Source organism: Coccomyxa subellipsoidea, assembly GCF_000258705.1.
Source record: "Coccomyxa subellipsoidea C-169, whole genome shotgun sequence".
Classification (NCBI taxonomy): domain Eukaryota; kingdom Viridiplantae; phylum Chlorophyta; class Trebouxiophyceae; family Coccomyxaceae; genus Coccomyxa; species Coccomyxa subellipsoidea.
In genome coordinates this window covers 1373353-1386256 of record NW_005178026.1, presented here as the reverse complement: position 1 = coordinate 1386256, position 12904 = coordinate 1373353, and the positions used below count along the sequence as shown (strand labels likewise).

General features: G+C 56.5%; 1 protein-coding gene across 1 annotated transcript; it reads right to left on the bottom strand.

Annotated features, from left to right (window-relative positions):
* Nucleotides 1-2121: 2121 nt before the first annotated feature.
* On the bottom strand, nt 2122-12318 carry COCSUDRAFT_58259 (hypothetical protein; the record flags this gene model as incomplete). Its single annotated transcript, XM_005644523.1, has 26 exons — nt 2122-2267; nt 2531-2611; nt 2777-2888; nt 3128-3223; nt 4000-4127; nt 4381-4538; nt 4831-4974; nt 5312-5504; nt 5755-5845; nt 6172-6321; nt 6812-6991; nt 7281-7442; nt 7771-7869; nt 8140-8221; nt 8355-8445; nt 8731-8874; nt 8991-9081; nt 9257-9359; nt 9604-9728; nt 9847-9968; nt 10041-10249; nt 10389-10618; nt 10813-10974; nt 11213-11410; nt 11745-11946; nt 12296-12318. The coding sequence occupies 26 exons, from the start codon at nt 12316-12318 to the stop codon at nt 2122-2124; spliced, it is 3522 nt and encodes a 1173-aa protein (XP_005644580.1).
* Nucleotides 12319-12904: the final 586 nt, after the last annotated feature.

Genomic DNA, 12904 nt, shown 5'->3' with positions numbered 1-12904 from the left:
CGCGATCGTCTCCGGGAGCGCGGCTGGCCTGTACACGGGCCTCGAGCTGCCGCAGCTGCGGGCTAGGTGCGGGCGGCGCCGGCTGTGCCGCGCGCGCGCGCGGGCCTGTGTGGAGCGCTGGCATTGGCGCTGGCGAATCGGGAGAGGGCCGGAACGGAGGGGCGGTGAGGCTGCGTGCAGCTGTTGCCGCTGCTAAGCCTGGGAAGAAGCTGGCTGGCTGGGTTGCCGCATCCGCCCCGGCCGCGTGATGTTGATCCGGGTGTTGCCGTCGATGAAGAACCGCTTTGGCAAGCGGGCGAGGTGCCTGTCATCGTCCGGCGTCTGGATGTAGGCCAGGCAGGCCTTGCCACTGCCCACTAGAGAGCCGCCGGAGGTGAGGTGTCCGAGCAGATCGCCTAGGAATTCGCCGCGAACGACGTACATGTCGCTAGGGCAGCCGGCGCACTCGAGTGCCTGCAGTGCACGTGATTGCTTACCGAGCCAGAGGAGCTTGTCTGGAAGGCCTTCTATGACTTCTGGCTACTCAGGAGCGCAGCGTGGCTCTCAGCGCGCCACCAGCATATTCGGCAGCTGGCAGATCCTGCTCTTCTCCAGCTTTCCAGCAGGGGCATAAGCACGCACCGGCACGCGTGGAAGTACGTGCACGCTTACCAGACGCTGCAGCCTCATCGCCGCCTCCAGCGAGACTCGCTCAGCTACGATGCTGTCCTCAGCCAGCCCCTGTTCTTCAAGAGGCATCTCGCCGATGCCGGTGGGCCAGCCTCCAGCATGGGAGGACGAGGCTCGGCTGGGCATCGTCAGGATCAGCCACGTTCGCAACATGTAGCGCGGCCCGGAGCACCAGCACAGCGCAATTCGCGATTACCTGCCGACTCCTCACAGCCCTGACGGCCGCATGGAGACACAATGTCCAGTCTGAGCCACCTACAGCCATGTGGCTGGCTGCTCCTGACCCGACCGATCGTGGGGTCTAGTCGCGCGCAGCAGCAGGCCACTACCTTCTCAGCCACACAGCCAGCCGCACGGGAGCACTCATGCCAATAAAGGACGGAGCACAGGCAGCATGTACGCCTTCCTGCCTACGGGCACGCACTCGACGTGGGTGCAACACTGAGACATCACAAGGCACCCGCGCACCGGGAAGCGCCAGCAGCCACAGGAGCAGGAGGAGGAAGGTCCGTCGCCCCCGGCCGCAGCACCCACACCGTGCTTCTTCGGCGTCCGGAGGCCTAGTGCCGCCACCCCGGGCACTACCCGGCTTCTTATCTTGTGTGCTTTTCCCTATAGACCTAGATTCACAGATCGCCTCGACCGAGCTCCTTGCGCCTTCACCATTTGCCAGCGCGAAATGGGGCCTCAAGCACCCGGTACCTCGGGTCGAGGGACCCGACGAGGCCGGCCCTGCACTTGCCCCCTCAACCCTCGGGACACTGGCCTCGCTTGGGTGGCCTCGCCCCGTGCTTGCGCTGCTCACACCGTGTGTATCCTTTGGCCGGGCGGCTCAGGCGTGGGCCTCAACCTGTGGATTTCAAGACCGGAGCGCCGGAGCGCCGTCACCCGCAGAGGAGACCATTTCACCTTGGCTCAGGCCTCTAGGATGTCAATTCCTGTTGTTCCACCTTAGCATGCTATGCCTTCAGCCTCACCAGGCCTTGCAGGTCGTCCCAGCATCGTTTGCAGCCATCACGTATGGCGCCTCGCTTTCAGTCATCCGTGGCGCTCTGCCATGCAGGGAATTTTGGGTTGAATCTTCAGCAATTGTTGAAAATTCTCACAGGAACCTTCACTTTGCATGTGGCATAAGGTATAAACTTCTGGCTGATTGCCAGTCACTCAGCAGACTACGCTTTGGGTGACAATGCAAAGAGCGGGAGTACTTCAGGATTGCATGTTCCTCTGTCGCCCTTTTCCTGTTTTCCTTGCTTACCTTTCAAATACAGTAAAGAGCACTTGGAAAATAGCAGACATATCATACTCTTTGTGAAAGGATGTCCTAGCAGGCCTGCATGAAGCACGGGGGATTCATATGTTCTGTTTGACACCACCGGTGACACCGGCGGCCATGAAGAATAGCTGGCATTTACAATTCCCTACCATTCCATTTGACAGGATCATGCGTGTTCAGGCAGCCACGGCCTGCTTTAACCGCTGCTCAGGTGTGCGCTTGGTGCGCGCATCATGGTCCGAGATCAGAGGGAATCCTGCATCCCGCATCTCCCGAATCGCCCTTGCCTCTATTGCCGCGGCTGCGCTCTTTCCCGCCAGCCCTGGGAAAGGGGACATCAACACAATTTAGCATGCTATAGAACCTGCATCAGGCTTGCAAAAACGCTCCCAGAAACACCACATGTACATGCACTTTGTTCTGTCTTGGCTCTAAAAGTGCCGTGGTTTGGCTTCACAGCCTGCCAAATACAAGACATAATGCTACTTGCACGGGCACAGCTGCATGGCTGGGCTCCTCAAGGCATGCAGGTTTGAGTTTTAAGTTTGGAGTTCTAAGACAAGCTGCAGGTGTGTGTGGACGCACCAGCAGGCACTGCCATGTAGACCGCCTCCATAGTTCTGCCTCCCTTGACAGGCCCTGCTCGCCTGTGCCTCGCCAACCGCCCTGCATTGGCAAATGTGACAGACTGCACTGAGCCATGGCTTCATCATCCTGCACCCTGCAGCTCCAACAGCAGCCAAACAGCAGCCAATTACCACAAAACTCCTGATCCTTGCAAAAGGGCTTTGAGTTTAGGGTCAAACAGCACCGGGGTGGTTGAGAAGGCACCTTTGATGTCGTCAGACTCTCCGCAGTAGAAGAAGCCGTCTTCGCGCCGCACCACATACACGCAGCTACAGCCCACCGTGCTGGGCGGCGGCACCTTCCCCGCTCCTAGCACCTGCACGCACAGAACTGGTCAGCCAGAATGGCACGCCAGGGGGTGTCAAGCCAAAAATGCCCTCATCAACATCCCAGACTCTCTTTCCTGGGCAGTTCAAGGAGAAATGTATGGGATTGCCAATGCAAATTCTCATTGTTTCCAAACGGAAGACCCACCGATGATGTTATAAGAACAATACAATTTTTTGGCTAGAAAGTTTGGTCGCTGAGAGCCATGCATGGTGTGCGAAAGCTCACCTGGACTGTCAGGTCATCCAAGGAAATCCCTTGCAGACTGTCGTTGCCATTTGTGGCCAAGCTATTCTCCTCCTCTATGGCACAATTTCTGGCATCCTGTGAGCAACGTGAGGTTCATGTTCGAGGCATCGCTGAGCAAACACCTTGAGCATTGAGGAAATCATTAAAGAAAAAGATGCAAGAATCACAGTGCAAGTGCCCCACCTCCTCATGGCACACCGTGGCTGCATCGTGTGAAGACTTGTTTATTGGAAAAAGCGACAAAGCAGATGCGCGGAGCACATCTGCAGCCTTCAAGATATCTGGGCCCTTCAGCCTGCTATACCAGGCACTCCTCACTTTTGACGATGGCCATCCAGAGTCTTCATTTAGGGATCTGCTGGGCAATTAATGAAACAATGCCGCACAACACATGCAGGGATGATCAATTCCCTGTCTCACCCGCTCTTGGTATATGAAGCTGGAGTTTCTGCGGATTGTTGATCATCCGTCTCACATGTTGATGAGTCAGCCAGCGAATGCTGATGCTCAGGAACATGGCTAATTGCCTTCAACACAGCAGGCGCCTCCAGTGTCTGCGGAACGACAGTGCAGGTGTCACTATGAATTGATGTGCACATATTACACCACTGTACCACAATCTCCTTCCCCTGCAGTCAATTTAGAGCAGCAGCACAGCGAAGCTGGCAGCCTGCGCCTGGATGCAAGCTTCTGTGCAAAAGATGTTCATCATCAATGCAGCATAATAAGTTTGCTGTCAGGAAGTGGGTGCCGTAGGTCATTTGGTTTGTGCAGATGACTCCGGCGCAGCACGCAAACTGAACAGGGGTGAAAGGGCATCCAGGGTGGAGGGCAGGGCAGGGAGGGGGTACATTGTAGAGGTGGGACGCGCGCGCCACGATGTCTGGCGGCAGCTTGCACTGTGCGGCCACCTCCATGGCCAGGCTGTCGCGGCACTCACCCTCCTCCATGCGCCATGTGGGCACCTGCCGCCTCCCGCCTGCACAGCATTTGTTGCTGTTTGCACGTTTGCACTAGGAACTCTGTAGAGTGTTGACAGCAACGCCTGTAGCGCAACAATATGCGCAGGGCCAGGACCCCAAGCACAAAGCACCAGATGCAACAAGGCATGGTGAGTCACGGATGGCAGATGTGCCCAGCGAGTGCGGAGGATTGATCCACTCTCTCTCTCTCTCTCTGCCCACAACAGAGTTGAGCATATGAAGCAGAAGGGGGAGGACCGCAAATCAGACGTGGAGCGGTGGCGGTAGAGTGGGTCTGCGCCTCTATGAGGGCGTCCAGCTCGGAGCTCTGGGGCGAGTGCTTCTCACGCTCCTCCCACTGCGTCCCCATCTTCATGCGACGCAGCCCGGGCGCGTCCAGCTCCAAATCCAGCAGCGGGTGCAGGTGCCTGGGCGCACCATCCACAAAGATCAGTCAGGATCACTGCCAATGGTTGCCCTGCCCTTTCTGACCTCTTGACAAGCCTCTTGACCTCAATTCCACTCTGGTCTTGGTGCACCGATTGGATTAAATAGTAGGTGACAGTTTCGTTCAAACACGCATGCCGTCTTCGGCAGATCGCCAGTCTGCAAGGAGGGCAGTCCGCAGAAAGACAGCATGCCCCTGGCGAACCGCAGGGATTAAGGACCTGCAGGCTTTTGGACAGTTTTAAGGAAAACGCGGCATAGGGCGGAGCGCACGTGGCGAAGATGCCCTTGCAGCGCAGCGCAGTGAGGCGCTCCAAGAAGGCGGCCGCCAGCGCAGCGCCCGCGCGCACCTCCGTGCCCTTCCCCAACTCATCCACCAGCACCAGCGCATCAGCACCCGCGTCCTCCAGCACATACCTGCCGCCAGTGATCTCGCACGCTCAGCGATGCCGTTTAGCTACAGCTTTCGATGTGTTGCAGGTGAGCAATCTTCACTTCATGGACAAGCACAGGGCTGTGTTGGACGGCTGGGAACTGGACATGAGCATTGATGACAGCACAAGTGGCAGAGTACAAGTTGTGGCAGTGTGTGATTCATTCCTGGTGGAGTTTCTAGGTGATTCGCCTGCCCCCAACCTATTCAAAGATGAAAGACAGGTCTCAAAAGCCCGCCTTTGAAGGAGGAGCAAAGAGGATGCCACATGCCCAAGTGGCACATGCAGCGTCGATAATTAGGGATGGGGGCAGCACGCACCGCATCTCGGTCATCTCAATGGCGAAGGAGGACAGACCCTCAACGGGGGCATCCGCGGAGAAGGTGCGGAGCATGAAGGCGTCAATGTACGGCACCGCGGCCGCGTCACACGGCGCGAAGAGGCCGCATGCGCCCAACAGCGCGACCGCCATCGTCCCGCGCATCACCGTGCTCTTCCCGGCCATGTTGGGCCCTGCGCCCACCACCTTTTCAGTGCTGACAATTTGCATTTCTGGAGATTGACATGTTCTACGACGTGTAGGACCTGCGCTCTAGCTGGGCACATGCTAAGCTGGGCCGTGGTGATCATGGCTGCGCCAAAACAGGCAATGTAAGTTCTCTGGCACAGTGGCTGATGGGGAATGCAAGCCTTGCGCCACAGAGTTGTTCCATCTTTCATCGTGCCTCGGATCCATGATTGTGCAGCTAGAGCGGGTCATCACCAGTAAGCAGCAGCATGGAGTTCATTGCGAAGCTGTTGCGCACGGTGCTGGGCGCTGCGCCGTCCAGCCAGTAGGGCCACATGCCCTCAACCTGGCCAGCCACACAGCCCCCAGCTCAGTAGCTACCCAGTATTGCCCAGGCTTTCATTGTGTTCCTGCCAAGGTTTTCACTGTACTGCTGGCCCCATCTCAGAAATGTCATTGCCTCATGATTGCCTTACACTCTCAAAATACAAGGGCTACAATGCAAAATATGTAACCTCTGCACCTGGCTCGGCGCGCGAGGCGGCGCATGATCCCACCCCCATGGACCATGACCTCTGCCAACAGAAAACATGAAGGCATGGATCAGTAGCCATTAACGAGAAGTGCGGATGGAATGCAGCGGTATTCAAGGTTTTGAGGGGGTCTGTGCACCTGCATGGCGGGCCGGGGGGCATCGTCGTGCACGCGCGGCAGCTGCTGCGGCTGCGCCCACTGCCGTTCGCGCGCCTGCCGCACGTGTGCATCCAGCGCCGCGCCGATTGTCGACACCACCGACGCACACACCAGCTCCGGCAGCATCGCCTGCCAAACACACGTGCAGGCTGCTAAGGTCGGGAACACAGTGATGCAGGTAACGTAAGGATGGCGTACAGTGGACTTACTGTAAGCTGGAGTCAAGCACGGTGACTTAAACAGCCCATGTCAGTGTGTGATGCTTCCTTCCCTAAGGACATTCCAATTCCTTTGATCGATGAAGCTGGCCACCCCAGAAACATGCCTACAACCTTGGTGAAATCACGACAGGTCAAAATGAATAAAAAGGCAAGGTATATTGTCTCTGCGCCCACCCTTATGAACGGCCTCCACACAACCTGTGTCATCAGAGCTGTAAAATTTCCTTCCAAGAGGCACCCCGTGAGGCTGTCAGCCATCCACACTGTTGTGCCCACCCTTGCTATCGGCCTCCACACAATCTGTGTCATCATTCCTTCCAAGAGGCATGCCCTGAGGCTGTCAGCCATCCACACAATCTGTATGATCAGAGTATAAGGTATACTTCAAAGATGCGCACCGTGAGGCTGGCGGCCAGGGTGCGCAGGCGGTCCCGCACGTGGTCGACGGCTGCCGTGCATGCCGAGCGGTACGCCTCCAGCGCAGCCTCCAGCTCCGGCGTGGAGAAGCGGTCGGTGACCAGGGAGCCGTTGCGGTCGCGTGGGTGGATCAACCCCAGCCGGCTTGCCTCCTTGTGCACCTGCGCACGCAGCAGCAGTGCTTGAAGAACGTGGCAGGGCATAGCACGGCTGCTGATGCCCTGAAAGGAATATGCAGCAGCAGGGCATTTGCTGATTGGCCAAATCAAGCATGACAGCTCAAATTGCCCGGGGTAGTGCCTGTGTTCTGCTCTAATTGATTAATGATAGCAGATGAGCACAAGTAATTGCAGCAGCCATACGACGACCATCACGCATCTGGCATTCGCCCAGATATTCAGATGCACCCACCATTGTCAATTTAAGCCCGCAAACGAGAAGGCTGCGCACCGGCGACTTGGCGATGGCCTTGAGCCAGACAGCAACGTTGACGGGGTCGTAGACGGTGACAGGCCGCAGCGCTGCAAGGCTGCTCGCTGCCTCCCAGGCGCCCATGCATTCGCTCAGCACCCGCCCCAGCTCTGCTTCCAGCCGCGACCCAGCGGCCTCCACCTGCGCGCGCACCACCACACTGAAGATCTCAGTTTCAAAACCCTCGATGTAGCTTCACAAGGACTCCTGATCTTTCATGGCTCGACGAGCTGGGGATGTCTAGGCATCCGGTGCAGGGCCTTAATGGCCATAAGATGAAGATGATCAGAGGTTGTTCACATGCCACTAATTCGCCATTAGTGCTGCCTCGTGCACTGCTCATGACCTCAATTGTCGAAACCTCCAAGTCAGGCATTAAGTCATGATCAGCGTCGCCCCTGACTTGGTCTCCTTGCGTGTATGAGGACACAAGATAGGTTGATTTGCATCGGTTGGGATGCATACGTACCTCAGCAATGTACTGCTCCATCTGGTCGTCCCTGATCTGTCCGCGAAACCCCTCATTTGCTGTGAAGAGCCGCCCAATGACCTCCAAACCTCCATCCACCTGCAGCATATGACCAAAAGGTGAACTTGTCAGATGTGCTTGGAATGTTGACCAATGCCGCTGCTGCGGCTGCTAATTCTTCTGTTGTTGTTGTACACATGCGTAGATGGCCATGGGATGTCCAGTTCAATTGGGCCTTTTGCTGCTGAAGCAAACACGAATGCACTCAAGAACTACCAAACCGCAAATGTGCACAGGTAGTACTAGCTTACGATACGGGCTGCTAAAACCAAGGTATATTACACAAAGTTCTTGTGGGGAAGTTCTCACCTCTCCGCCGCCGCTGTCACTCCGATCAGAACGGCCGCATGACGTTCGGTCGACAACCACATCGATCTCCTTCACAGCGAGCCTGCAGAAAGCGTGATCGCTAATTTGCTCACTAGCATGTTCAGCAGTTAAGCATGGGTAGCAGGACAGACATGCACCATTTCTGCAAATAAGCTTCACATGACGCCACTTCAACAAAGTCCAGTGTTGCAGACCTGCAGGCGCGTATGAGGCCGTCGAGATCAGAGCCGAACCGCGTCTCGGCCTGGGCCACCACCAGCAGGCACTCCATCAGACGCCGCAGCTCTGCACACCCCAATCAGCCATCACTCAGCGCTCATGGGACCTACTCATGGACCACCAACCCCTCTCTTAGGATGATCTCAGCATCAGTGCATGACACAGAGCCTGGTAAAAAGCTGATCACAACAAACGTGGCACGGCAATGCCAAAGACGGCAATAGGCAGAGTTCCTTTGGCACACAAAGGGGCTTCTAGGGTGTTGCTAGGATGGGAAAAAACTACAAGTGGACTTGATTTTGCGCTCATACATGGATGGGTCATGGATGGGACATCAGATGAAGAGCAGACCTGGGTCTGCAGCGCCGTCCGCGACAGAGCTGAGCATGGCTGCCAGATCGCAAAAGAAGCTGCGCGTCGCCTGCTGGCTCTTGAGCTTCAGCGTGATATTTGAAGCATCCAGGATCGTCCAGTGTGGGAGCGGGACCACCGTTTCTGCGAGGACCACTGGCTCTGCCTTAGTGTGCCTTCACGCAAGAGAACGTGCACATGATATTTGTCATTGGCAGGCAATGTCATGCCTCCTGCTGGCACAGATTCAGACGGTGCACCTGACAAGAAGTTGCACGCCTGCCACGAAGCGGCGGCCACTCCTGGTGTAGGTGGCAGTAGCAAGAGGCGCTGCAGCCATCGTCGCGCCCCCTGTGAAGGGAAGGGGAGATTGTGAGTTGTGTGTTGCCCAAGAGCAACACACTAGGAGACTGTAGTCTATGCAAGCATCCTTCAAATTCATGGGGAAGCCAGCCTGATGTGAGATACTTGACAAGCACACTGGAGCATTGATTGGGCGCTTGTGTGAAGAAATGGGTGTGCTTACCTGGGGTGCATTGCGCGGGAGGACATAGTCCAGCAGGTTGGGGATGCCTTTGGTTTTATGGAGCCCCATCTGGCTCGCTGTGCTGTGATACAAGGGCTTCGGCCTGCACCACCACATCTTTTCAACATGCATGCAATTTGCCATCCACTCCTGCAACATCGAGGTCAGGACCTGCTTGAGCCATGAAGAAAGCAGCCAATGTCCTAGCAGAACTAGTATGGGGCATAGCCTGTCAAAAAGCAGGTGACTCAGCTCTTACAGATGAGGCAGGGCCTGATGTGCAGCAAGCAAGCCTACATCCACACAAAACACATCGGCTCCCGCTGTTTCTTTAACTGCATTCTTACCTCTCGCCCGGTCTGGCAGCGATGCGAGTGAAGGGCGCGTCTGCATCCATACACAAATCGCGGCGCAGTAGCGTCAGCAGCCCCTCCTCTGCATCCCTCGCATTATATCGCTTCACAATCCCCACCTGAGCCCGCACAGAATAATAGCACTAAGCACGAGACACGTAGAAAGCTTGCCAGATGTCTCACAGACATTCTGGCCGAGTTCAACACTTTTGAAGGCTCACATGACATGGCGCTCACCTGGGAGCGGAAGATTTGGACGACGCGCTGCTCCCACTCGGACTCCACGCTGCCCTCAGACAAGCGCCCCTGCAGACTGCCCTCCACGCTTGAGTGGATGTACAACGGCGGCGACAGTCCCCCTGCAGCAGCGCCAGGCTCAATGTGAGGATGTCACAGCTAGTATTAGATGCTCGCCAAGGTCTGATGTGTACATCTGCTCCTTGTGCAGGGTCCTGCAAACTGATTCCAGAGGTGATGGGTCTTGGATAGAGGTGGGAACATGCCTTGGTGCAGGCGAGCAGAGACTGCGTCCTCGGTGAGGCCTTCTGTGATGGCGCATGTCATCATGTCCGACTGGACCTCCAGCACCTGTTGCAGGTCCAACCACGGCGCCTCACACAACAGAGCAACACCACTCTGCCTAAGCAGCGAGCTGCTGTCCTACAAGCAAAGAGTTTCACCTCCCCTGCTTCCAGGCAGCTCACCAATGGACCGCCAGTAGAGCTTCAAAGGAGCTTGGACACAGGTGCCCAGCCCAAGACAGGCCTACAGTCGCTTACATGTTGCACAGAAAGGAGGGGGAGGCCAGGATGCGCGCCTTGTAGCCCCCGGCGGAGGCGGCAATGGCGAGGATGGGAGGCGTGCCCCCCAGCGAGGGGTCCATATTGGCGTCCAGGAGCCCATACAGGTAGTGCGGCTGCGCGGGCGTCACGATGCCCGCCACAAAGCGCTGCTTCTGCTTCGTCCTTGACCCGTACGAGCGCGGCTCCGGCGCCTCCTCGCACACCACCTTTCCCCAACCATTCTTCTCAACTACAGTATTGGAATTTCCAGCAAAGTTCTGCCATCGTCTTGAGCATGTCCTTCTGTGATGGGCCCTTCAACCTTCAAGCAGCGAGGCGCCGGAGTTCGCCTCTGTTTTAAGGTGCGCCATTTTCCTATGAAGACATTGAGAGAATGATCACACCCAGCAAGAATACGCACCACGGAGAGGTTGGCCTCCTGCACGAGGCACTGCAGCGTGCGGCGGATGTTGGCGGCCGGGCAGCCGGCGCGAGGGGGGTTGCCGGCGCCCATGGGATTAAGGCCGGCCCACTGCATGAGCACCACCGCGTCCGTGCCCATGGTCTCATAAAATTCACCCACCTGCAGGCAGCACGAGGTATGTCTGATCTCAATTCAGATTGTGATATGGCATGAAGGTGGCAGCATTTTGTGGGTTGGCTCGGAAAAGAGAGGTGCATCAAGCAATAAAGACAAGCAGTACAATATCATGTTGATCCGCAAGAGCAGCGCCGCAATGTCTTTCTGTCATACCTCCATTGTCAGCTGGGTCAAGACAAACATTGTCAACAAGCCAAGGATTGTCAAGGCTAGGGCGCACTCGCACGAGGAGGACTTTGGTGGGGTGCTCGCGCTTGACAGAGGTGAAGAAGGGCAGCAGGGGGGCCTTGCGGCCGCGGCCGTAGGTGGTGCCCCCGGCCAGGCCCAGCAGATGGCGCAGGTCGAGCTGAGCCATCATCTCGCGCGCCGCCGGCCGATCCACGCCCCCCAGCACACCCTCCCAGTGCGCCTGAGCCTCCTGGTCAGCCACACACCACGTGATGCCACTGACATGAGGTGCATGTTACTCAACCAAGGAAATGGTTGCCCCTCTGCACACATCAGGCCTCCATGCTACAGAAGAATAACCCGGCAAAAGCCTGCTCAGGACTCAGTACGACAGATTTCATGGGTCCTTGGCCTGCCAGCTTGGCCATGCAAAACCTGGGTGCCTAGTGCAAACGTCTATTCCAGACCATCAATGCAACCTCTTGCAAGGCAGGCATCTGACCCCATGTTGTCATCCTGCTCTGACCGCGGGGTCTGCAAACGTTGGATTAGTGCAGAGGCGAGACTGAGTGTGTGAAACTCACCATGGACGCCTGCTCCTGCGGCGGGATCTGCCCTGCAGGGGCTGCCCCAGCAGCTGCAGCAGTTGTGAAAGTGCGCTGGCGGGATGCGGGTGCCGCAGCACTGCGCAATCTGGAGCGCAGCAGGGCTTGCAGCACGTTTGTGGGCTTGTGCTGTCTACTGCCATGCAGAACGCTGGCAGGCAGGCAGGTGTGCGGCACATGCCTGCATGTGCGTTGAGCATGCCCTGGCACGTCCGGCCCACACACAACTCTGCAATCAAGCCTTTCATATGTCAGATAAAGGATGCAACAACAAGCGCCCGGAAAATGCATGCTGCAAGACGTCCAACTGGTACTAGGCCGCTGTGAGCATGGCAGAGTGAAGTGGCTGCAGGTGGTCACCTTGTATGGCCCGCTAGCCGGGCTCGTATCAAGGGCCTGGCAGAAGACAGCAGCCGCCGTAGCAGGTAGGCCGGTTGGCTTTCCAGCGTCCTACTTGTTCTGTCTTCAGTAGGAGGGCATCGATGCATGCGTATGCCCTGATTCTATTCAGAAAGATGTAGCCTACTCACTTGACTGCGTATCGATCGTCCATTGAGCAACAGTATTGCAATCTTAGGGAGCTCCTTCATCTGCTGGCTACTGATGGGTTGGTGGACCAGCACCAAAACACAAACAGATTGATCCCTCAAACTTCATGGATCAATTTAATGGTAATGTTTCGTCACAAAAACTCACACCAGCTCTACATTGGACCTTCCGGCCCATTCCAAGGCTGTTGAGCATTGATGTGATCTAGCCCAGATTTCAGGAACGATGACAGGTGTGGTTTGCGACGATGCAATCACCTTGAAAGCAAACAAATACGCAAGTGTGTGCAAATTTTGGAATTGGCCATCGAAGTCCAAGGCAATTGAGCGGCACTGATCTCGAAATTCTCCAGTCGACGGTGTTGCCTTGCTCTGATCCCGTCACCTTCCGAAATTCTTTCCGAATTAAAGACGTTTCTTCCTCGTCCAAATGGCAGCTTCTTTAATCACTGACATTATTTGATATTAGGACTAAAATCTGGTATTCCTGTTTTTTTTTCCGGATGTCTGCATCTAGGCAACTCTTGTCCTTCAAAAGTCCAAATCCAAGGTTGTGGCGTTGGAGAGTATTCTACTCAAGCTGGACAGCAA